This window comes from Rhinolophus sinicus, linkage group LG13, assembly GCF_036562045.2.
Source record: "Rhinolophus sinicus isolate RSC01 linkage group LG13, ASM3656204v1, whole genome shotgun sequence".
Taxonomy (NCBI): Eukaryota; Metazoa; Chordata; class Mammalia; order Chiroptera; family Rhinolophidae; genus Rhinolophus; species Rhinolophus sinicus.
In genome coordinates this window covers 33913274-33939652 of record NC_133762.1, presented here as the reverse complement: position 1 = coordinate 33939652, position 26379 = coordinate 33913274, and the positions used below count along the sequence as shown (strand labels likewise).

The 26379-nt window shown below is 39.5% G+C and overlaps 1 protein-coding gene, 1 non-coding gene and 1 pseudogene across 8 annotated transcripts in view; all 3 read left to right on the top strand.

The window, feature by feature from the left end:
• The window catches only part of RALGAPB (Ral GTPase activating protein non-catalytic subunit beta), an 86549-nt gene that overhangs the window by 34730 nt on the left and 25440 nt on the right, over nucleotides 1-26379 (top strand). For 3 of the 7 annotated variants that reach the window (XM_019750217.2, XM_074317947.1, XM_074317948.1), the window contains 12 exons: nucleotides 439-474; nucleotides 1699-1900; nucleotides 4658-4825; nucleotides 5385-5499; nucleotides 5877-6024; nucleotides 7850-7914; nucleotides 9131-9260; nucleotides 11059-11192; nucleotides 15390-15572; nucleotides 16794-16945; nucleotides 22065-22252; nucleotides 24714-24820. In XM_019750217.2, the coding sequence (XP_019605776.2) occupies nucleotides 439-474; nucleotides 1699-1900; nucleotides 4658-4825; nucleotides 5385-5499; nucleotides 5877-6024; nucleotides 7850-7914; nucleotides 9131-9260; nucleotides 11059-11192; nucleotides 15390-15572; nucleotides 16794-16945; nucleotides 22065-22252; nucleotides 24714-24820 (1628 nt within the window). The remainder of the gene's footprint in view (nucleotides 1-438; nucleotides 475-1698; nucleotides 1901-4657; nucleotides 4826-5384; nucleotides 5500-5876; nucleotides 6025-7849; nucleotides 7915-9130; nucleotides 9261-11058; nucleotides 11193-15389; nucleotides 15573-16793; nucleotides 16946-22064; nucleotides 22253-24713; nucleotides 24821-26379) is intronic. The other 4 variants (XM_019750220.2, XM_074317949.1, XM_019750223.2 and 1 more) reach the window with 3 other exon arrangements.
• On the top strand, nucleotides 13181-14268 carry LOC109457364 (small ribosomal subunit protein uS3; annotated as a pseudogene).
• Nucleotides 24400-24509, top strand: LOC141568336 (U6 spliceosomal RNA). The gene has a single exon (XR_012491486.1). It is a non-coding gene; the product is annotated as a U6 spliceosomal RNA (small nuclear RNA).

The following is a 26379-nucleotide window of genomic DNA, read 5'->3' as shown; positions in this document are numbered from 1 at the left end:
TGTTTTCTAAGTACTGGCTGTCATCAAGGAATTCTGCCATGTTGTTCACCTCTTAACTTAAAATATTTGCTTCTGTGAACTGGTTAGCTTTAGATTTACTTAACAGTACACCATGCTTTGTAAAAGTCACATTGAGCTGGGAAGGGTTAATGAATTAAAATTTTAATGCACGTAATGGGCAGTTCAAAACCTCAATTCTTTTGTAGTTGTATAATTTTCTTTGTTCATTTTTTTGCATGGTACAAAAATTATAATTTTGGATCTGAATGCACAATTTTCTATGTTTTTGAACTAGCTTGTGGTATCATAAAGCTTTTAATCTAACTTTTAAAAAGCTAAAGAGCTTCTTAACTTATTGTAAAATTTCACCATCTTTAAAGTATTTTATAATTACTGCTGTCCTTTGATTTGTTTCCATTTATTTCTATTATCTTGCAGCATCTTTTATCCAAATTCTTCTTTCTTATAAATCTTGTAAGTAGGAACCAGAAGCTTCTCCTTAATTGCAGTCATGTTTTTATTTTTTTCATAATTCCATTAAAAAATTTGATTGTCATTGTCTCTTGTAGTTTTTGCACTTGGGAAGAAAAATACTTTTCTGTGTTTTGAATGGGGAAGATTGTTGGCAAAAGCAAATTAATCTGCCTGAATCAGTCCCATTATTTCTGTATACTAGTCTGGTCATGTCATAAATTCCAGGATTTTGCACTAACTGTGTTTTGGCTTTTTTTTTTTTTTTTTTTTTTTAAGCTTTAAGCTTATTTTTATACAGAATTAGTGTTTGATTTGTATGCATTCTGCATGTAGTGTTTTTCAAATGTATTATTGCTGGAAAGCTTATTCAGGACTAAAAATGGCTCATGGGAAGTTGCATAAAGATTTATGCTTGACTCTGCATTCCATTAAATCTATTATTACAAAATAATTTAAACATTTTGTGTGGAGTGATAAAAGATTTCAGAGTGATTTTCAATGCATTGTGAAATCTTTTGTTAAAAATAAAGGCAACTTTCGAAGGGCTTCTGTTTCAGTGACAACGAATGACCATGATAATCTTTATTACTGATCCAATTTTCTGATTTATCAACCTCAAGTTAGCTGCTGTCTGTGGTTGTTAAAATTCATTCTCATTTTGCTTGGTTGGACGATTCTTTGGTGTGTGTTTCGAAGTTGGGTGGGAAATGGGAATGCTCTCTCTTCCTACCCATTTTGTCATCCTTAATTTGCCCTCTCCCTAAAGTACACAAACTGGCATGGTATTGCCCATTCAATTATGATGTCCCTCTGGGGTAATGTGTAAATTGCAGTAGCTGTATTTCTTAATGTTTAAGCATTGTTCTATAGGGGAAGTTAAAAACAGAATAAATAATAGAAAAGCCAAATTATGTGTTATATATCTGTATATACACAGATATATACAAATGTACTCTGCTGATCAAAAATTCAGTTGGAAACTATTTCTTGTAGAATTTGTTAAACTGATAATACCACTGTAAATTAAATTACCCATTTTCAAAGAAGACTTCAGAGAGCCCTTTTTTTAAAAAAAAATTAAGACATAGTTGCTAAACAAAAGCATTATTGGATTCTATTCACATAGCTATTTAATGACACCAACATTTGATCTTTGTGTCCAGGGTCCCATGAGCCTATTTGCATATTGACAAATATAATAAAACCCTCCTTTTCTCTCCCCAGCCATTACAACACAAGCTAGCATGGAATTTCGACGGAAAGGGTCACAAATGTCCACAGACACCATGGTTTCCAATCCTATGTTTGATGCAAGTGAATTTCCTGATAACTATGAAGCAGGAAGAGCTGAGGCTTGTGGGACACTGTGTAGGATTTTTTGTAGCAAGAAGACTGGAGAAGAGATTCTGCCAGCTTATTTATCCAGGTCTTAGAATTTTTTTTGTTTATTTTTCCATTTATATAGTTGGGGTAGTGAAACTATTGTAGCATGGCTTGGTAGGCAGAATTGATAAGTAAATGTTATTTGAAATAACCTGCAAATGTCTGTAAGTAATTGAAATTTTTGCTTTAATTCTTCCATTTTATCTGCCTTATTAGATTTGGTAAAGATCCCTAAAACCCTTTTTATTTTAGAAGTATTATTTGTTCTGTTTGACTTTTGTTAATTATAAAGAGATTTGGAAGGACCACCCTAATTTTTAAATAAATTTTTAGCACAGCATTAGACACTGTAAATGGTCCAGAAATGTTAGCTGTAAATCTCACCTCTAAAGCGCTTATTTTCTTGAGTGAGTAAAGTCATGCACACAAGTAACAATGATCCAATAGTAATATGAAGTTGGCACAGATAAGTGCTATGGGCACTCAGAGGAAGAAGCAGCGTACATGTAGCCTGGGGGTTCAGGAAAGAGTTACAGAGGATTGGATGATTGTGCTGGGTTTACAAAGGATGGGTAGTATTTAGACTATGTTAGCAAGTCAGTTAGGGTCATTTTATCGAAATCTGTGACCTCAACCAATCTTTGTTAATGGCTCTGCCGTCAATTCCGTTGTTCGTCGCAGAAACTAGGAGTCATTTTAGACTCTACTCCTCGCGCTCTGTATCTTGAGTTGGTCATCCAACTTCCGCCTTTCTCCTACTTAACCCTCTTTCTAATCTCTCTACTCTCTCCCCACTATGACACTTTGGGCCTTTTATTGTTTCCTGAAATTAACTTGTAATAGCTTCCTATTTTCGTTGACTGTTTGCCCTCCTCAACTGACCATTCACAGCTGCTGGAGTCATGTTACTATCAACAGGAGCATTCAGGTGTCTGTGTACCTGCTAGGTTCTCAGGAGAGGAGTAAACTATCAGAGGGAACAAAATGCAGAAGCATATAGATATGAAATAGAATTGTACATGCAGGGAACTAATCGGGTATTTTAATAGGCTCTTGACTTTAACAGAAAACCCTCTTAATGTGACTTAAGCAAAACGGAAATGAGTTATGAGAAACTAGTACTAGTTAATACATTCTGAGGCCTGGACGTGCAGCAGGGCCTCATGAAGGGGAGGAACCAGGTACTAGAAAGTGTTTAAGGACCAAAACAACTTTCCTTTTTCCTGCTTCTCTGTCTTCATGGTGTTCTAGAACTGCTTCATTTTCTTATATTGCAGTATGCTTCTAAGTTCCTAGTTTTCATGGCCTTGGTCTAGGTGACGTTAGCATCCCTGAGTCCTAATTTCAGATTCCTGAGAAGGGGAATCTGATTAATCAGGTGTCTACCTCTGGTCTAGTCAGCTATGGCTGTGAAGGTGGTCCCATGGGATGCTGGCACCCCTGTGTGTGCAGGGGTACATTTCTCAGGAGGGAAACTACTGGTTGGGGAGATAACCCCAGATGGTATCACCAGCATTAGGGAAGAAGGCTGTGACCGTGAGCTTTCTGTCTGATCCCTGAGACTGGACGGGTGGTAGGATGACCAAACAAAATAGCAAATTTGTGAGGGGGCCAGTGATGAGCTTAGTTTTGAACTTACTGAATTTGAGTGCCCGTGGAGTACTTATCAGTAAGTATTTATGCCACTGTGCACAGGGATTACTGGAGTACATCAGTAATCATGTCTGGTCCTCAGGTATCCAATATGCTTTAGGCTAATAGATCTGGAGCTCAGGTGAGAGTTATGGGCTAGAGACTGATTTGATTGTATTCAGTGACTTAAGTAGTGTTTAAAACTAGGCTAGTGGAGGAAATAGCTTAGAGAACTGAGGTTGGCAGTCTGAGGAACACCAATATTAGGAAGGGGGGTGGCGTAAGAAGGACTATTCAAGGAACTAGCCAGAGAGGTCAAAGAAGAATAAGGAGAGAAGGGAGTAATCAGAGATTTGAATGCTTTAAAAAGGCAGCATAAGTTAAGACTTAGAGGTGTCTTCTGGGTTTAGCAGTTGAGAGGCCTTTGGTTATTTGCTAACATGGTTTTAGTTTAGGTCTGGGGAGAAAAGATGGATTAAAATGGGTTGAGCAATGACCAGGAGATGAATTTGTTTCAGAAGAGTTGCAGAGACGAAAAAAGTGCCTTAAAAAAGAGTATACCAGTATATTAATAGTTGTTCTCGAATGATGGAAGATTGAATGCTTACTTGATTGGGGATTAGAGGAGAGGTTAAAAGTAAGGTATACTAAATGTAAGGTATACTTTAGGTATATTCTTAAAAGGAGTCTAATGCAGAGTTACCTTCATATCATGATGAATGCAAAGTTGAATGAGGTTCTTTCATTGTCCCTCCGAAAATAATGGGTCTGGGGCAAAAAGATACAACACACTTTTTCAGGAATTGTGAAATGCTGCAAAATTTTGCTGAATTGGAATTCAATTTAATTCCTCCACTTTATTTATAATTACTGCAGCCATTTGCTTTGTTTTGGTTGCTTCATTTGCAGGCACCTATAAATTTGAGCTGCAAGGCTTAAAATTTCAAGAAAGTATAATAGACTTGAATCTTTTTTTCCCTTTTAATTAGGAAAGATAATTTGGTTCTTAGAGTATTTGATTCTGAATTGTTCTAACTCCAGATATACCTTTTAAAGGGTAGAAGTAGTGGAGTGGAATATGTAGCCTTTCAGGTGACTATGTAGAAAATATTAATAATTATGAAAACAATTGATCAGTTTGTTTAAAATGTTTTTCTTGCTTTCCTAGATTTTACATGCTTTTAATTCAAGGTTTGCAGATAAATGATTATGTGTGCCACCCTGTCTTGGCCAGCGTTATTCTAAACTCCCCTCCTTTGTTCTGCTGTGACTTGAAAGGGATTGATGTTGTGGTTCCTTACTTTATTTCAGCTCTTGAAACCATTTTGCCTGACAGGTAAGCTGTCATTCTGTACTAGTGTCTCAATTGTCGGGTTTGGCCTGGTCTGTTTGGGTACTTCCTCCCCAGTTTTCTAATTTATCCTATCCTATTGTTTTCATAGCAAGGGAACTGAGCTCACGTTAAATGATTGTAGAATATTCAGACCCACCCCCATCCGTGAACTCCTTCAGTTCTGATTTGTCCATGGGCATATTGAATCCTCTAGAGGGGCAAGAGCAACCCCAGCCCAGAGGTCTTATTTTTGTAGAGTAGGCCCTACATTTAAAATCAGTCAGATTCTAGTTTAATTCTATAACAGTTTAAAATCGATCAATCAATCAGATTCTAGTTTAATTCTATAACAGTTTAACAGAGATTCACACACACACACACACACACAAGCACATGAGTTGCAGAGTATAAACTCAGTGGAAAGTATGTATTGCATTCTTTCTGAAACCAAACCCAGTGCTTGTATTGTGAAAACTTGGCATAATGTATATTTGGCAATCGCTAAAAACATACTTTAGTGCAGAAATACTAATAGCTATTTTTTATTTTTTTATTTTGGCAGAGAACTCTCCAAATTCAAAAGCTATGTAAATCCAACAGAATTGAGAAGATCTTCCATTAATATCCTTCTTTCTTTGTTGCCCCTCCCTCATCACTTTGGCACAGTCAAATCTGAGGTAATATTTTATTAAAGTTTTTTATATTCTATATTCTGTTTTGTGTGCTAATTCAAGTCAAATTATATTTTTAAAATGGAGCAGTAGCTTTTAAAAACATTTTTCACATTATTTCAAGTGAATCTACAAAGTAGATTTGTGGTATTTCTTCTGACAGTCAGCCAGCATGCCTTGGCCTACCATTTCAAGTAGTGAATGGCTAGTGACACCTGATGACATATGTTGTATGAGTTAGTGACAGACATAGCACAGTGGCTAATAATAGTCAGACTGAAAGCCTTGCATGTGAGGCTGATCTCTCTGTCCACTGTAGCATTTCCTCCATGGGCATAGCGTACCACACAGTCAATGTTAAATATTATTTGTTTCTTCCGTAGGTGGTCCTGGAAGGAAAGTTTAGTAATGATGACAGCTCTTCTTATGATAAACCAATAACTTTTTTGTCCCTGAAGCTGAGACTTGTGAATATACTAATAGGTGCCTTGCAAACGGAAACAGACCCCAACAACACTCAAATGATATTAGGTTTGTGTTCACACATTGTTTTCTAAGTGAAAACCAAGATTCTGTTGACTCCAGGCATGCTAAGGAGGCAGGGGTCAGTGATGGGAGCCTAAGCCTGACAAGTCTGTGCTTACTCTGAATGAGAGGCAGGATTTGTTTGCTTTCATATGTGAAAAAATTAAAGGGGTGAGATGAGGGGAGGAAAGCATTACAGTGGTCTTGTAGGTCATTTTCGCTTGGTGTTATTGTGTTCGTTTTTCTCTTTCCCTCTTGTCCTTTCTCTCTCCTCTCCCCACCCTCCCATCTCTTCCCCTCCTCTTTCTTCTCTTTCCTTTCCTCCCTTCTTACTTCTGCCTCTTCCTCTTCTCCCTGCCCATTACATACATGTGAAAATATTTTGAGGTGGGTGTAATTCTGGAAGCCATGTCAGAACCCTGCCAAGAGGTAATTGGGGAGTAGCTATTGCTCTGCTTCCTCCCTCTTCCTTACTGTTTCCTAACCATACTGATTCTCAGTCTTAAATGGCTCTTCATCATTATGGCCACTGCCATATTTTAAGCCCTCATAACTTCTCAACTTGATTACTGTGGCTGACTTTTACAGTACTTCCTGTCTTTTCATCAAAGCCAAGGGCATGGTCTTAGTTACAGGTATTCTGGAAGTGGGTAGCATGGCTTTTACCCTTGAGCAAGTCTCACTGCAGAGATTAGAGTACCCTCACAAAGCAGATAACAGCAGAAGGCAGTGCTGATTGCATGGCATATGGAGGTCTTGAGTGTTGAGAGAGAAGAAACCAGAACAGCAAGAAAGACTTCTTAGGAGGAAGTGGAAGTTAAATTGGATTTTGCAGGGCAGGATTTGAATAGGCAGAAATGAGGTTAGGATTCCATTCCAAGAGGAAATGACAGCCAAAGAATTGGCGATGGCAGTAGTGGTTGGTTGGAGTGGGTGCTCAGGAAGTATAGTATGTTATGGAGTGAGAAGGTGGAATCGATAGGGAAGAGTAAAGTAAATCCTTTCATTTTGGAAAGGAGTTGAAGGAACAAAGGTTAATTCTCAATCTGAGAGAGCCTCTAAGTTGTAGTGTTTTAAGTTATTCAAGAAACGTATCACTTGAAATCAGATAATTTCTACAGTTGATAATTTAGTTTTGCTTTACCCATGTTCTGAAGAGCAACCTTGTACATTCCAAGGAAGAGTCTGTTGTCACTCTTGCCATAGATGGGCAAAGCTGTGTCTGTCCTGTCTTGATCCACTGTGGACAAGAGTTCTCCCCCACTGAGATGAGCACTGTGCGAGGCTGGTCAGATGTTTCTGTCCTAGTCTTTCTAAGGCTGTGAGTTCCTTGGTAATAAATACATGCAGCTTGCCTGTGGAATATCCAGCCATGGTTAAACCCTGAATCATGTGGGCTCAATCATTCTTAAAAAGCAGTTTGGTCAGAAAGATAGAGCTGTGGTTTTTATTTTTAAAAACATTCAGTATCTGCTTTTTAAAGTATTCTATAATTTTCTTAGTTTGTATTCTTAAAATTGAGATGTTTACATTTCGTCTTTCACACCAATTAAATAACATCTGATAATGGTCACGTTTTTATATAAAACCAAGTTTGGCCTTTAAATTTATTTTAGAAAAATATGATTTTAAAACTTTGGGGGAAGATCAGAACTAGGGAATTTCTAAAGAGTATCTCTTCTGACCAATCAACAGATTTATAAGTAATTATTTGGAAATTTCAGGAATACTCAGCTAAGATCATATTATTATCTTTGCTAATTGAGTTATTTTAGCCGTTTTAGTATTCTTGTCATGTATTTAAATGCATTTTTTTTTTTTGCTGTTATAGGGGCAATGTTAAATATTGTTCAAGATTCAGCACTTTTAGAAGCCATTGGTTGCCAAATGGAGATGGTAAGAAGCATACCAACGTGTAATCTGTCAGAGAGTATCAACTTCTGATTTTATGTAAATTATATTCCAAAATGTCTGTCCTTGTGATTTTTTTAAAGGCATTTGTTTATAAATTCAGCTTATTGATTCAAAAGGATCTTATTATAAAATATATTTTGAGGCGTCTTACCTTTCGGTGCCTCATCAACTCTGCATCAGGTCCCTAAGAGATTCTGCATGAGAGAAATTCCAGCTAAATGCAGTCTTTATTCCTGAGTAGTGTCTACTTAAAGCTCTTATTTCTTTTGCTGTGCTGGTGAACTGGCTTGAAAAATCTAGAAAAATTCCCCTACTCGTAATTTCTTCCATCCCTAGTAGATCTAGTCCTGGCTGTTAGCAAGCACTGAGTTTGCTGTTGTCGTCTCATCAGCTCTTTCTAGGCTTCTCTAGGCCAAAGTTTGAAGCTCCCTCCCAGAGTACCAATGATTCTAAATCAAAAACCTTCCCAGAGACTCCCAGTGCCTCCTGCTTCTGTATTCAAGATCACGTGATTCCTTTACCTGAAGTAGAGGTGGGGGAGTGAGAAAATTACTGGAGTATACTGGAGTGAGCTGGGTAGATGTAGGATGGGTGATCAAATTATTATTAAGGAATATACTTATGTCCCAGGAGGTGGCTAATTATAATCAGCTGATCTGGATGTAATGAATTGTGTTTATATGGGGGGAAAATGAGGGAAATCTCAGATTTTAGCTCCTATACATATAATAATTAATCTTTATACTAACCATAGTAGTTTATCATTTGTGTTCTATGATATAACTACATTTGTGAGTTACTGTTTATTTGTGTGTGTGTTTTTTAAGAATGTATTCCTGTTCTGAAGTTTTACTTGGGAGGCACTAGGGTATTTCTTTAAAGACCCAGAGTCATTAGCTAGTGAAGTCTAGTGAAGATGGAAATGGTCCTAGGCTGGCCCTTTGTAAACAGCAAAGAAGACCCCAGAATGGGCACCCGTAATTGTCAGACCCTTCATACCCTTCAGTAGATGGTGTCTATGCAAAAACACCACGTACAGCAGTTTTCATCCCTTGTCAGTTTTTATCTATGTTTCAGATAGTGCTATTTAGTTGATACATTCCATTTTATCAACATGGCTTTTAATGATTGACCTCTGTCTGTACTTGTAAACTATGGATGTAGCCCTGAAATATTTGATTCATTTTTATTTGACTAGGGTGGTGGAGAAAATAACCTGAAGAGTCATAGTCGCACTAATAGTGGTATTAGTTCAGCAAGTGGTGGAAGCACAGAGCCCACAACTCCTGATAGTGAAAGACCTGCTCAAGCTCTCCTAAGAGATTATGGTAAGCCATGTTCGTTCTTTTGAAATCCAAAATTTATAGAATAACTTTTAATGCCCAGATATACAAAACAAGCAAAACATTTTTAACACAATTTTAATGTTCATGATTTTTTAAATGTATTTAAGTATAATAAAGAGGCTATTAGTCTAAAAGATTAAGAAAAAGAAAACAAATCTGTGAATTTAGCTCTTTTAGTAGTTAGATTCTGGGTAGTATTAGATTTTATAAATGATTATAATGGGTGGTCAGGAAACAGGTCTGGATTCTGTACCAGGTGCTGGTAATACAGCATCAAATAGGATGTGGGCTCTTGCTCAGGATCTAATGGCAGAATCAGCCAGTACAGTTACTGCAGTGTGATGAGGGTGAATAATTAGATCTGCATGAGATGGGTACCCATCTGTCTTTCTTTTTAAAACCTACATACTGTATCAGGGTAGGTTTTTCAGTCACAAATTTTCAGTAAGAGTAAGGGGACATTTGCCAGCAGGACATCCTATTCCATGATGTCCTTTAACCTGGGAAGTTACTTTACGGGGTCTATGAGTTTGTGGATGCCCTTAGTTTTTATACACAAATACTAATAGTGTACTCTCTGTGAGTGTTAATCCAACTAGATTGGAATGAAATCTAGATCCTTAGATGTGAGTTAAATTTTTTAATCATCTGGGGATTTCATGGGCCTAGGAGTCCAGGCATGTTTCTGTGGTTTAAGTTTGCTTTAAGTATCCTTGAGCATATCAGATACATAAGGTCATTATGTGAATATTAAATATTTATAAAGAAGTTATTTACATTCGTTTTCTTACTCATTATGTTCGTGGATTTAAGTATACTATAGGTGAAAATTTGTGTTTTTGGGTAGTTTATTCATGCTTTCTAAAACACTTTTAAACTAAAGAAATTTTTGCATTATTGTATGTGTTCTAATATAAGTGTTTGAAGTGATTATTGTTTGTTGCAGCATTTTGGATTGGTGTTAGTGAGTTGTGCTTGCAATGTCGTAAAATATTTTTTACTAAGAAACCCAGATTTGTGTTAGTGTCGCATGAATGTCTCTCTTTAATGATCATTCCTTTTTCTGTTGTCACTGCCCTCTTTCTGATAGGATCGACAGGTATAATGTCCCTAAAGCTTTTTTTTATAAATTTAATTTAATTTGCCCTAATTTATTATTAGCTAAGTAGTCATTACTTTTAAATGTAAAATTGAAGGCCAAATAAAAACACAATGACTTGGTTATTTAATTTTTTTAGAAGTGTTAAAGTAGTCTTGGAGAGTTAGATGTTAAAATGTGTTTCAAAAGGCAGTGCATGTGACTTTTGATGGTTTAAACCCTGAAAATTTGAACAGATGCTTTAGAATAATTCCCAGCATCTGAGGAGATTCTAAGATTTGAATTCTTTCCCTCACATAAAATTCCAGGGAAATAATTGATAGCCTTTCATTGGTTTGTTTTTTTGTTTTTGAAAATGTAACTATTTAGTTAATTTAGAAATTTTAAAATTGGCATTGTCATAAGAATGATACTGAAATGGCCAAGTCCCGGTGGATATCTGTATCAAAGTACCCGAGCGGGGAACTAGAAGCTGCTCTGGGCCCGTGTGTACGCCCTGTGCACTGTTGTTCAGTCAGGCTTGCCGCGCAGGCCATTGGGGCGGGAGCGTAGCACTGTGTGGGTGCCCGTTGTGCTCACTGTGGCTGCTGTGGACTGTGCCTGGTGGAATGCTATGCTTTCGTTACTAACGCTTAGTTGTTTTCCCTCCCTGTGGGATGTGGCATTGGGGTTATATCCTAGCTCTTAATACAGATTCAGCTGCTGGGCTCCTGATTCGCAGCATTCACCTCGTCACCCAAAGACTCAACTCCCAGTGGCGGCAAGACATGAGCATATCGCTGGCAGCTCTAGAGCTCCTCTCTGGCCTGGCAAAGGTGAGAAGGAAGGGACAGTACTTTATTTTAGCCCAGAGCCCTCTACCATGGCTCTTTTTTTTCTGTATTTCCCCACCCCTTGGTGTGGGTATTGCAGTGTTGGTTATACTCAAACATAGTTTATATTCTAAGTGTGCAAAAGTGAGCCTCCACGTGAGATTTTACGAAATGAACTTCACCTTTTTTAAATTTTGTATTCGCTTATAATTGCCCTAAATTTTCAGCATGGCATTTTTTGCGCCATGATAGGATCTTCTAATTTGAATAAACAAATACAAGCTTGGTAAAAGAAGAAAAGGGGCTCTTTTTATAAAGAGTGATTATCCTAAAACATGCTGTTTGGGACTGGCTGTGCCTCTCCCATCTTCCATTATCAGAGACAGGTGAAAATTGGCTATTCTTTCTCATTTCTTTCACAACCATTATTCAGTTTTGTGGAATCTTAGAGGTTGGTGGCCATTTGCAGTTCTCTTATTTTCTTTTTTATTGAGGAGAAATTCACCTAACATAAAATTAAGCATTTTAAAGTGAACAATTCAGTGGCTATCAATACTTTCACAGTGTTGTGCACCTATCACCTCTGTCTAGTTCCCAGACATTTCCATCACCCTAAAAAGAAAATCCATACCCATAAAGCAGTTGCTTTCTGGTCTCTCCTCCTTGCAGTCCCTGGCAACTACCAATCTGCATTCTGTCTCTGTGCACTTACCTATTTTGGACACTTCATATAAATGAAATCGTAAAATGTGTGACCTTTAGTGTCTGGCTTGTTTCACTTGCCATATTTTTGAGGTTTATTTATGTTGTAGAATATGTCAGAATTCCATTTCCCTTATGGGTGAGTACTAGTCTTGTATTTATAGACACCAATTTGTCTTCTCATTATGCGTTTGTTGATGCACATTTGGGCTGTTTCCACCTTTTGACTATCGTGAATAGTGCTGCTCTGAATAGCTGCGTACATTCATTTGTTTGTACCAATTTTCAGTTCTGGGGATGTACCTGGTAGTGGAATTGCTGGGTCATATGATAGTTCTATATTTAACTTCTGGAAGAGGTGCCTAACTGTAGTGACCGAATCTCTTTATGTTCCCACCAGTCATGTACCGGGGGTTCCAGTTTCTCCACATCCTCACTAACGTCTAAGTGTTTTCTTATATGTAAAACAGGCAGGATTACCTTGTGCATTAACACCTGGTGTTGTGAGGATCAAAGGAAATGAAATATGTGTAACACTTTGTGAGCAAAAAGGTGACATACATACATAAGGTGATGTTGTCTGCGATGATAAAGTTCAAGCCCTTACAGATGTGGGGACAGGTGAGCAGAGACTGTGACTTACCTAAGTCATGAGAGACAACATTGGCAAGAAAACCTACGATGTTCTCACCAGAGCTTACCTCAGATTCTCAGGAATAGGTGTAATGGCCATAGTTTTGTGAGGAGCAGTTACTGATGCAGAAAGTAAGAACAGCTATTAGGAGACTTGCAGAACCACACTGTCTTTGAGAGTGAGGTACTACTCTCCGTGGTAAGCGATAACCAGCCCTAGATGGAGTGCTGCTCTGGACCTGTCTAACAAATCATACAGGGCCACACTACCTGATTTCAAGCCTTACTATAAAGCTGTAGTAATCAAAACAATCTACTGTTGGAATAGGGTTGGACAAATTGAGCAGTAGTAGTATAGGGAGTCCAGAAATAGATGCACATATGTAGGAACATTGATTTTTGACAAGGGGTGCAATGGTAATTCAAAGGAGAAAGGACAGTCCTTTCAACAAATGGTGCTGGAGCAAGCAGATATTCCTATACATAAAAAGAACTTTGATTCACACCTTGCATTATGTACAAAAATGAACTAAAAATGGGTTGTAGACCTAAATGTAAAAGCTAAACTTTAAAACTTCTGGAAAAAAAAAACATGGGGAGAAAACCTTTGTTGTTTGTACGAAGATTTGGGCCACACAAAAATTTCTTATATATTACTAGAAGAACAAACTATTAAATTTGACTTCACCAAGATTAAAAACTACTGTTCTTCAAAAAATACTGTTAAGAGAATGAGATGATAAGTCACAGATTGGGAGAAAATCTTTACAAAGCATGTATCTGATGAAGGACTCGTATCCAGATTATATAAAGAACTCTCCAAACTCAGCAGTAGCCTGTCCAGCAGTAGTGAACAGTAGCGATGTGGTTGCGCAAATTTCCAAGAAGAGGAAGTTTGTTGTTGATGACATTTTCAGAGCTAAACTGAATGAGTTCTCAATCAGAGGCTTGCTGAAGACGGCTTCTCTGGAGTTGAGGTCTAGTTTATACCAACCAGGACAGGAATCATTACCTGGCCTCCAGGACTTGGTGAGAAAGACCAGTAGATCTAGGAATTAACCAGTGTAGTTGAGAAGTTTGACTTCCCTGAGGGCTGTGTAGAGCTTTCTGCGGAAAAGGTGGCCACAAGAGGTCTGTGTGCCATTGCATAGTCTCTGCATTACAAACTCCTAGGAGAGCCTGCTGTGGGATGCTGCAGTTCATCATGGAGAGGGGGGCCAAGGGCTACACAGTCATGGGAACTCCAAGGACAGAGCCTGGAGCCATGAAGTTTATGGATGGTGTAACGATCCACAGTGGGGACCCTGTTAACTACTATGTCTTGACCACCATGTGCCATGTGCCACTCAGGGCACGCCGGGCATCAAAGTGAAGATCATACTTCCCTGGGCCCCAAGTGGTAAGAATGGCCCTAAGAAGCCCCGGTCTGACCGCATGAGCGTTGTGGACCCTAGAGCTGAGATGCTATCCACTGTCTCTGTCTCATCACAGAAGGTTCAGGAAGCTGGAGCTGCCTGCCATGCTCCAGCCAGTCCCTACCGCATGAGAGTCTCAGCAGCTGGATCTGGAGAGTCTGGATATGGCTTTGTAAAGACCTTTAATAAAATCATTTAAAAAGACAAAACAATAATGACAACAAAGTCCTCAGTAATACAACAAACCGTTTAAATATGGGCATAAGATGTGAACAGACACTACCAAAGAATATATACAGATGGCAAATAAGCACATGAAGAGATGCTCACCATCATTAGCTATTAGGGAAATGCAATGAAAACGGCAATAAGAGACCACTCCATGTTAGGATGGCTAAAATTTAAACAGCCCAAATGTTGGAGAGAATGTGGAAGAACTGGAACTCGCACACTGGTGACAGGAACATTAGATGTGACACCCATTTTAGGAGACAGCTTGCCAGTTCCTCAAAAAGTGAAACGTGCTTCTGTTATGTGGCCCAGTCACTTCACTTCTAGGAGATAAGAGAGCATGTATCTATACAAAGACTTGTATGCGAATGTTCATAGCAGCTTTATTTGTAATACCCAGAATCTGGCAACAACCCAAATGTCCATCAACAGATGCCTGGGTGAATTGTGTTACCTACATACATAGGAACACTACTCAGCAATAAAAAGGAACAAACAGTTGATAAACACAAAAATGTGGATAAATACCAGAATAATTATGCTGAATAAAAGAAGCCAGATTCCCCCCTCCAAAAAAAAAAAGTGCAATACTGTTTGTGTTTATATAAAACTCTAGAAAATGCAGGTTAACCTATAGTGACAGAAAGTAGATCAGCAGTAACTTAGGTGAGCGGGGGAAGGAGTGGGAGGAAGGATTACAAGGTGCATCAGATTTGGGGGGGAATGGATATGTCTACTGTCTTGATTGTGGTGAGTTTACAGGTGTATACTTAACACCAAAATTTATCAAATTGTACACATTAAATATATGTAGTTTACTGTATGTAATTACACTTCTGAGTAGCTGAACAGACCTTTGTAGCCTGTAGAGCATCACTGGAGTTGGGTTAGGGGGCTTAAAAAATGTGCACCTGTCCATTGCCAGCTTATTCTTTTAATCTCTGGCAATGATGAGTTAGGTGCACCCCCAGGAGTGTAGGTTTTAGCGTGTGAAAAAGGATGCTAAATGGAAATACTGTTTTCGGGTTTGAAAATGCCCTCTCTTTTTACATGGAGTATACTAGCACATCTGAAATACTGTTTCTCTATGTAAATAATCGTTTAAAAAGCAAAGCTTCCTGTGGAGTGTCACATACTCAGGAACGCCGGGCCTCAGTGCGGATGCTTTGAAATTGGTGTGGTTCTTGGCTAACTGTGTTCCCCCTACGAATATGCTCAGGTGAAGGTGATGGTGGATTCAGGAGACCGGAAGCGAGCCATCAGTTCCGTGTGCAGCTACATTGTGTACCAGTGTAGTCGGCCAGCTCCTCTTCACTCCCGGGATCTGCACTCCATGATAGTGGCCGCTTTCCAGTGTCTCTGTGTCTGGCTGACAGAGCACCCCGATATGCTCGATGAAAAGGTTAGTCCACTAGACCTTAAAACAGTAAATACTTAGAACCAAAATGTATGTTGGGAAAATGTCTCTTAAAAGAGAATATCTAAATTTAAGTACAAGATTGCATCTTTTAAAACTGATTTGACTTGTTATATTTCAGTAGAATACTTGTTCTTTTGAGCACAACTCAAAAACTCATCATGCTTCTATTTGGTTGCAAAAATTAACCAAAAGAGACGTTCTTTTGAAAGATGGTACCTTGACTAATTTATCTGAACTATCAAGAATTTTTTTTAAAAGATGGTAGCCTTGGGGGTGGGAGTAGAGGGTAAGGGGGATCAAATATATGGTGATGGAAGGAGAACTGACTCTGGGTGGTGAACACACAATGGGATTTATAGATGATGTAATACAGAATTGTACACCTGAAATCTATGTAATTTTACTAACAATTGTCACCCCAATAAATTTAAAAAATAAATTAAAAAAAAAAAAAAAGATGGTAGCCTTGAGATGGCCAGTAGGCACGTTGGTAACATATCACCAAACCGAAAAGGGCCGTTAATAGTCAGGCTGCAAACCTAGAGCCCAGCTTGTCTGAAAAGGTAGCTTGTATCTAAAAATTCCATTTCACGCGTGTTTGTCTGCTTTCATGGAGGCACAGATATCTACGCTGCTTTCCTTGCCATTGTTGCATTTAGTACTTTTTTATGGCAAGGCAGACAGTTCTAATGAATTCACAGTGTAAATTAAAAAAAAGATACCAGCCTTATTGGATGTTTATTGCTTATATAGCTTTAAAAATAATTCTTTTGATTAAATCTTAGTCATTTTCATTATGGCTTCTAAAATTATACCAGAAATTTCTTTAAAATGTCAATAACTGAAGAGCTTCCCTTTGGATAATCTAACATGTTTTAAAACATGCAGGTTTAATGGATTGCTGTTAAATCGCTTTCATTTGGGCTTTCATGATTTATAGTTCACAGTAATTTTATAAAAACTATGACTAACAAAATTGAATTGAATTTGTTATTATTATCTAACTCTCTGAACACTTTAATTTATTTCTTTAAAGAGAAACTGGGGAGGGGAGTTTATCATATTATTACAAAATTAATATATACCTATTAAAAGAAATGAGAAACTGGAGCCTCACCACCAAACCACAACCACTATTGACGTGAAATATTTCCTTGTCTTATAAGTGTATTATAAAAACTGATTTGCCTTTCCTACTTCTAGGACTGTCTTAAGGAAGTATTGGAGATTGTGGAACTGGGTATTTCAGGAAGTAAGTCCAAGAGCAGTGAACAAGAGGTCAAGTACAAAGGAGATAAGGAACCGAACCCTGCATCTATGAGGGTCAAGGATGCTGCTGAAGCCACGCTGACATGGTATGAACATGACTGCACAGGGGTTGTGCCTAGAAATCAGATGGGTTAGCTGCGATCCTTGTTTATGGGTTAGCTGCGATCCTGGTTCATCTCCCCCCCAGATTTTCAGCATTAAGTATCACAAGCCCTTTAGGATACTTTTTCTACAGGAATAAAGTGGAAAAGAAAATGTCTTGGTTTTTGGACCAAAAGAAACCAGGAACTTGGGTCCTCATATGAGAGTTTGGGTCCTCATATGTCTATTGACATTAATTCAGGTCATATCATGTTAGAGCCAGAAAGGATCTTGGAGAGCCTTGTTCTACCCCCCGACTTAATGGCTGACTCCAGAGACGGGATCTGTGTGTGATCATACCATCAGATCTCATGCATTCTAGCTCAGTGGTCTGTAGTCTCTGCTTCACCGTTTATATTATATATTACAGGTTCATTCAGCCAAGATTTATAACTCCCTGTTATGAACTGGTAATAGGATCACAAAGCTAAATCAGTTCCGTTACCACCCTCAAAGAACTTCTTGTCCACTAAGGAAGATAAGATATGAGCACAAGTAACTGTAATATGAGGTGGAAAATAAATGCTCCAAGAGAAAGAGGTACATACAGAATGCTGGAGAGTTGGAAGGAGGAAGTGAATACGTCCAGTTAAGGGGAAATCAAAGATTCCTGGGGAAAATGACACTGGACCTGATTTTTAGAGGATGGGTAAAGTTTGAACTAGAAACCAGACTCTAGGTTGGTTAAGCCAGCAAGAGAAGACTCCTGTTCAAGCCTTTTGATATTGAAGGAACGGAGACAGATGGGTGTTTTGAAAAAGGAGCAGAGAGAGTTGAGAGAGTTGTGTTTGGCTGGTAAGTGACGAGAGTAGACAGGAAGGAAGGCAGTTTAGGTAGGTTTATTGACTGCAGGGAAGAGGTAAATGGAGAAGATCGGGTAGAATCAGTGTAGATGGAAAGATGGGGCTTATAAAGGGAAATGCGGATGCAGGTCCAGAAAAACATGAAAGCAGGAAGGAGGAGTCAGTCAGTCTGACTGGCTTGTCTCGATCTTGGGGAAGGAAGTGGTAGCAACACTGCTTGAAGATTTGTCCGTACATCAGTCCTTCCCGAGATCTGAGTCTTTTATGAGTTCAGTGTTTGTCGATCACCCTGGATGTGCACAGGAAAGTTGCATTTACTTCTGTTTCTCGTGGGCTTAGATCACTCAGTAGAGTTTTTAGAAGTGTGCTGGCTTTAGTTTAGTTGGCTCGCTGCGCTGACGCTGGGTTCTCAGTGACTCTGGAGGGTTGGCTAATAGCCAGAAAATGGGAAAAATGTGAGTGAGTACTAGAAATAATAAAAATTCAGGGAGGAAACCACGTGTGGGCCGAGGTGAATTGAAAAGCATTTTGAAAGAACTAAGACTTGATGTGTAGCTTGAAGAGAAAGAAGGATATGGAGAGAAAGGGGAAGGACATTTCTCACTGGGGACTCTGCGTTGTACAAAAATAAGTTTGCTTCGTTGTAGTCTGGACGGGACGTTCCTATGAGTATGATTGGCATTGAGGATTGGATATGTGCTCACAATGAGTAGAGAGCCCCAGATGCTTCCCCCCAGCGTAGCCATGTAGGTATGTAGGTAGCTCACCTGTCTCAGCTCTGCTGGCAGCTTCACCAGTGGTACCTCCAGTTTCCAATCTTGAAGGATTCCCTGAACAGGACTGTCATGAAACATGTCAAAAACCAGATTTCTCTTCCCTCACGATTACAGCTGTGTGTTAGTATTGCTGCTATTTTCCAGTTATGTAGACACAGAACTTTGGCTGTTTTTCTTATTTATCTGTCATTCCCCATATGAAGCCAGTGTCTGAGTCCAATGGACTTTACTTTTGGAAGTGTTTCCTCTGTCTCCTCTAACCTTGATAGCGTCCTAGTCCAGGCCCTTCTCACTTCTTTCCCAATTTCCCTGATGCCAATCTCTTACCCTTCCTGTTCATCTTGCATTCTACTGCTGAACTCATTCTTAGGCACTATTTTTATTCTGCTGCTTGAGTGATTGAAGACTGAATTGATCTCTGTTTCCTGCCATGTTGTGTGAACTCCATGGTCTGATTTTCAAGGACCTTATTCTGTCCCCACTCGAACTGTCTGACCTTTCCCAGTACATTCCTTCTGCCAGCGCATTTCTTGGGCCTGGCAGGCCACTTGTGTCTATGAACGGGCACACTCATACCTGTCTACAAAACCTCTCCTTTCAGGACTCCCCTCTTTTCTTGGCCACATCGCCATATTCAGTGCTCACATCAAATCTAGCTACCTCCATAGAACCTTCTTTAGTTATTTTGCTTCTGCACGATGACTCTTTTCTGTACTTCTTTGCTCATTTAGCCTGACCGTACCACACAGGATGGCATTCTGTACTGGCATGATCGTAGCTGAGTATGTTTGATACATGCTAGCGTTGTCTCCCCACCCTGGGTAAAAGCCGTGTTGCCTCTTCACTCGCCTCAGTGCTGAGCACACAGTGGACAATTATGGAATGCAGATTGGCCGGTTGGATTTCTTGCTCCTTGGTGTACTAATATAAATTTAGAATTAGGTCTCTTGGAAGTCATTTCATCAGCCCTTCTGCTTACGTCACCTTTAAGACATTTACCAAGTTATTTAGCCTCTGATTTTGGGATACTCTAACCCCTAAGGTTACCCATTTCATTTTAATTGTTAAAAAACGTGATGTTTATATTGAGCTGAAATCTCCCCCACTGTAGCTTCTTTCTACTCATTGGTTCTGATTCAATCTTTTGATAGTGAAATCGTTTTTTCCAAGCAATAGCAATGTCTGAAGACAGCGCCTGTTCTGATTCATTCTGCCAACATCTTCAGCTATTTTTCATAAGACAGGGATTCAAGTACCTTTATCATCTTGGTCAATCTCCTCCCAGTGGTGTAGGTTTGGCTATGTGCTTCATTTACTGCATATAATATGCTAGATGTGGTCTAATGACCTTTAAACTCTGCAGAGTGTTATGTTTTCATTAAAATGTACTTGGAGACTGCATTGGGTTTTTGAGAACTTGGTGATTTACATTAAGTCCACTAAAATCTTTGAATCTTTTTTCACAAATTTTCCTTTCGTCTCTCTTTCTGGACTTATTTGTTTGGTAGTATTTGGATGTAATGTATAGAACGTTACATTTAAACCTGAAAGTTTTTCATGTAAGATTTACTTCATTATTTTTAGTCTTTTAAGATTCTTTTGGATCCCAGCTTTTACTCTGATACATTAACTCTGCAGTTCAACTTTCGGTCAACTGCGCATGTAATGAGCCTACCCTGTGTGTCCTAATCAATGACACTGATAAAAATATTGAACAGAGGTAAACTCACAAAGCACATCATAAGAGATTTCCCTTCAGGTTCACAGAGATTTTAAAATCTTGTCTGCAAGTTTATCATGATTCACTGGCAAATACTTAACATGCCTTGATATCAAAGATATTTCTCTGCCTTTCCAGTCTAGTCATTATCAAGAAGAGAAAATGTGGTTAGGCTGGTGTGGTTTGATCTTAGTGGCCTATTCCCTTGCAAGCAACCTATCTGTTAATGTCTTAGAATTTTGCATAGAGCACAGCAAGCTCACACAGTCCATAGGCTTGGTGACAGCCATCTCGGTCCCGTTTTAGAAAACCAAAGCCACATTTTCCCATTGTTGGTCTCCTGGGTCTTCACCTATTTCCCACAAATCTTTAGGCCTGACTCATCATCACATTCTCTTGGGCCTTGAAATTCGTAGATAGTCCTCCTAGGCGGAGAGAAAACAGAAGGAAAATATCTATTGAGCAATGTTGTCTTACATTAGCAGAGATATTTGGGTTCAAGCATTAGAATGAAAGAAAGGGAGAGGCCACTCAGGCTGAGGCTTGAGATGATAAAAGTGATATTGGGGAATATTAGTTTTCCAAATGAGTTGCGTATGAAGGGTCAGGTGATATTAGGACCATGAGATAAAATCTTTATGTTTTCATTACAAGACACTGCCTCTCTGTGCTTCAGATTCTTCATTATAAAATGGGAATAATAATGGTACCTAGCCCAAGGGTGTTATGATAACTAAATAAAATGTGTAAAGTGCTTAGACCAGTGTCTGGCACATGGTAAGTGCTGTATATAAGCCATTTTTATTCACTGAATGTATGCAGAAATCTCTATGTACATAAATATTTTTGAGTGTTAAAGCTTGATCAGTTGAATTCCAATGTCCAAAGCATTTTTTTCTAATAGAGTCTCATTTAATAATTACAACAGTTTTGTGAATTGTAACTATTAGTGCATCAAGTTCCTTATCTGTAAAATAAGGATAATACCTACTCAGGGCCACACAATGGGAAGGCAGCAGGCCCTGGTTCCTGGTCTCTTAATGATCACTTCTCTTTTCTGAACCTGAGTTCCCTCATCTGAAAAGTTGAGTGGGTTTGGCTGATCTCTGGATCCTTTTCTAGGTCTAGAATGCTTTAGCTAGCCTAATCTTGAAAGCTGCAGCACACAAAAACTTCTAATATGTCGGTAGGAGCTTCATGATTTAGAAGTGTGATTAGTTAGGTTCCCTGAGTAGCAAACTCTGAAAGAGAAATTTGCTTGCAAGAAATTTATTGGAAAGTGCTCTCACCATCAACCCCTACAGGTGAGTGAAGAAAGCAGGACTGAGCAGAGGGAAGAACTAAATTATGGTGCACTTGCAACAAAGCTCTGGAGCTGGGTTGGCCCTTCAGAGTTCTCTCAAGTTGGGGCAAGAGGGCTGGGATTTCATACCCCTGCATCAACCATTCACTGGATTCCGGCTGTCCCAGGAGGAAGCTGTAATCTTAGGTGAGGTGGTTCTCATTGTCTGAGGGCGTGTCCTGGAGAGGGACCCAGCGGAAAGCCATGGCCACCATTTCCCTACATCTGGGGTAAGGGATCTTCAGTCTTGGAGGAGGGAATCTGGACAGCACACCATGCATCCAGCACGAGGAGTAAATGTGACCTGCAAAGAGAAAGCATGGCTGTGGTCAGTTAAACTCAAAAGAGCAGTACACATCGATGCAGGGTTAAAGCTAAGATTTTGCTTGGGGAATTAACTGTTACCTTTTGTGTTCTCCACAGTATTATGCAGTTGCTTGGCGCGTCTCCTTCCCTCAGTGGTCCTGCCTCTCCTTGTAGTCTGGTGAATGAGGCCACTTTGATTAAATACTCCAGGCTGCCAACCATAAACAAGCACAGCTTCCGGTACTTTGTCCTGGATAACAGCGTCGTCCTGGCCATGCTGGAGCAGCCTCTGGGAAATGAGCAGAGTAAGTGGCAGCACTTGGGCCTCCTCCACTGCTGAAGTGACATGTTCATCAGTACTGGCAAGCTGTTTCCAAGGTCAGGGAAGGGAAGACTGCAAATTCTAAGGAATTGTGCATTTGGCAAAAGGCTGTCTAGCTGTGGGATAATGGCAACTGGAAAATAGAAGGTCAGAAGATGGAATATATGTATTACATAGACTCTTTTAGAGGCCCGTAATGCGTATCTGCAATATTAGAAAAGAGCTCTGTAATTTTATAAAATGTTTATTTCAGTGGACTATTTCCTGTTGTTTACTGGGTAAAAAATAATTATTGCTCTTCCTTCCTTCTTGAATTTTGGACCCTACCCCTCACTCCACTTTATTCTATTTCAGTTATTGGTGTCACCCAAACAGGCGGACATTTGAGGAGTTATCTTTCCCTTGCCTGTTCCTTCCTATTATTCCCTTATATAATCATTTTCAAGTTTCCACCTCCCCAGCGACTCTTGAGTCTTTCCTCTGTAACCCTCCCGATACATCCAAATCCTGGGCCTTATTATTTCTTACCTAAAATATTGCCATTGCTTCCTATCTGGTCTGATCGCCCCACTTCCAGTTCCAAAATGTGTTACCCTGAACTCCATCCTACTTGTTGCTACTGTTGTATTCATCGTCAAGTACAGATCTGACCACGCCAGTGCCCTTCTGAAAACCTTCAGTGATTTTCCATTGCCACAACATTCACTGTGTTCCTCTTCTCCCCGACTCAAATATAAACCGTCTCAAGGCATGTGGTTATGACTGTAACCCAGACTTCTCAAAGTACACTTTTCCCCGATAGTAACTGGAACCAGCCAGCATGCAAAGGAAGCGTATTCTCAGAGAGACCCTTATTGCTTGGAAGGGGAGGGAAAGTGAAGAATCTCTGCGCATACAGGGACCCAGCGAATCACCTAGTGTACAAGTCCCTCATTGACGGGTGAAGAATGTGAGGCTCAGAGAGGGTGTGTGACTTGACCAGGGTTACTGAGAAGTATATGGTAGGACTAGGACTAGAATCCAGATTTTCTGGGCCTTGTACTGTCCCTTTGTATTTTTGTTGCCCCATAGTGATAAGGTTTATCCGTAATTAAAGACTTGCTTTCGTACCTGGGCAGAAGTGAACAGGGTCTTAGCGTCCCGTGCAAATTCTGTGGAGAATATATGAGGAGGATCTCATGAATCCATAAAAAGGAGCATGAGACATTTCCGTGTAGTTCAGGGCTAAATCAGTACCATCACAGGTTTCCATCATGGCGTAAGATACAGTGACTGGAGTATGAATCACATGGGGGCCCTCAGTCATTGCCCAGCTCCAGATGTGCTCGTCCCAGGTCTTTCCCGCAGGCACCTCTTCCTTCTCCACCCCAGACCCAAGGCTGCTTGACCATTTTCCCTGGCTCGTGCCCACTATTAGGACTCCTCCTGCCTCCTCCTCCCAAGCCACCTGCGAAGGAGTGTATAAAATCCCACAATCCCCTCTGGGCTTTCCTGGCTTGAGGGGTAGGTGTCGACCCTTTTCTCTGTATTTTAGGACTCCCCTACTCTAATTCCAAGTCATTTAATTTCATCAGAAGTCTACCAGAAATATAAACAAGTAGGATTTTTATAGATTTACACGGACATGTTAATAGTTCATTGTAATGATTAATAACAGGAGATATGGGACAGAGAAATTTGAACAAGCTTGATTCCCGCACCAGAGACAAAAGAAGGGAGTAAGAAGGAGGATCTGGGTCACTCAAGAAGTCCCTCCTGAATTTTTTAACCCCCTTTTCCTGCCCCTGAACTTCTGCTGGGAGGGAACAGTGCCTGCCTTTGGTGGACAGTGGTACACAAAGGCCTGGGTGAATGTGCCATTGGCACTGCAAGCACCCGGGCTGTCTTCCTGCACTTAGGCTATACCCAGCCCTGGAAGTTAAGAGTATTGGCTAGGACAGTGTTTCCCAAAAAAGTGTGTGTGGACCATTGGAGATACGAGACATGATGTTAGTCAATGTGTTGGTAAACTTTATTTTATCTATTTTTAAACGGGTTTAAAAAATATATAATTAGCACACTAAAATAATGGTTTTCCATTTAAAGTAGAGATAGTCAATTTCCTTTGAAAATTAAGTTAAAAAAAGGAGAGTGCTCACTTTGACAGCACATATACTAAAAAAATTGGAACGATTCAGAGAAGATCAGCATGGTCCCTGGGCAAGGATAACACGCAAATTCATGAAGCGTTCCGTAAAAAAAAAAGAAAGCAAGTGGTTGATGTAAAGTAAGATAATAGCATTTATGGTACATGGATATGGCAGAAACCACAGAGATGGTACACAAAGGATGAAAGTTTGGGAAACATGGTGCTAGGGCTTTGATTATTAGAAGCTCTGCAGTTGAGAACAGGTGTGTTTTAAATGGCTGTCCGAAATAAAAACTTCTGCATCTTTTTATTCTAGATGATTTTTTCCCCTCCGTCACTGTGCTGATCCGGGGAATGTCTGGAAGACTCGCTTGGGCACAGCAGCTTTGCCTTCTACCCAGAGGAGCAAAAGCAAACCAGAAGGTATTTATGCATCAGAAGTTACTGGAAAGTGACAGGAGTGAGGTGTGGATGCGTGCACATGTGTGTGGGCACGCTGTGATGTAAAGGTGAAAAAATTCCAACAAAACCACAGAGCAAAGCAAGTATTTTGGACCCTAGCCGTGGTCTCAGTCAGGGGGTTCACATCAGAGTCATCTCAGGAGCCTAGAATTCCAGATTCTTGGAATTACTCTTTCAGGACATTGTCAAGGCAGGTGTAGTTTTAGAAAGCTGTCCAGGTGATTCTGACATCCACTTATGATTAAGAATTACTGTTCTGAACAGTGGCCCCATTTAGTCATGTAACGTTCAGTATGGTAAAACTCAGGTACACTCCATATATATAAAAAGAATTTGGCCAGACCCTTGATCTCTCTGGTAACAGGACTTAGTTTCAAATGATTTAGTCCTATATAATTGCAAATATGCTCTATAAAAATCTTAATATGCTGTATAATTTAATGGAATCTTATTCTAGGGTGGCAGAGTTTATTTTATTTATAACATTTGTAATTTTGTCAGTAAAATTTGCTCAGGGGAGAACGTTAGAAAATTCAGATAATAAAGAAAATTTAAAGCACCAGTACCCTCACTCTCTAGAAGTAGACAGCCACTGTTAATATTTTATTGCATTTCCTTCCAATCTTTTTTGTCTTTCTGTACACAATAATACTTCAATAGAATGAGTCATTTTTGTATACTGCTCTTTTCATTGATCACATCGTAAGCTTTCACTTATGTTAAAAATTCTTTAAAACACGACTTAATAAAATTTCACCAGTATAAGAGAGATGCTCACAATTAGAGGATGTGTCTAAAACCATTTAACATCTCAGAGTCTCTATTAGATGAGATGTGTTTATCTGTCTGTGAGGAGCACACCCGTAGTTTCTCTTGGAGCATCATGTACATCACATTCCATCAGTAACGTTCCAGCCACCACGCGTTAAAGACTGCGGAGGAAAGGAACTGAAATGTGTTGATGGTTTAATACGTGCCACATCCATTTTTATTCAGTGCTTTCAACATCCTTGTGATGGGTTGCTTCCATTCTTCGGGGGTGAAAATGGAAGTCTCACAGCTAATATATATTAAAGCAGTTATTTGGAGCCAGGAAGACCTAGATTTGGTGCCCATGCTTTTTCAGTGAAACCATGCTAAGATTCTGACCGAACTCCCTAATGGTGTTCAGTGGACCTGAACTGTACTTTTATTCTGTGGAATGATTTGAGAGTCCTTGGGGAAGAAGGAAGTTTGAGCCTTAAGTTCGGAAATGCCTTGCCCATTGGCTTACCACTGGCTATGGGAGATGCAGACCCGAGGCAGCAGGGGTCCATAACCTATTTATCAGTCCCCAAATTTATAATAAGTTGATGAACAGTTTTATAAAAATATAATAGAGTATACTGGTACATAGGCTATTCACCTTGACTGTTCGCAGTAGTATTTGCAGATTCTTACTGAGCTCCTGTATTATATATATAATCCTAGAGAAACACAGGCCTCTGAGAGACAGGGAAATACACATCACTACTAATGGC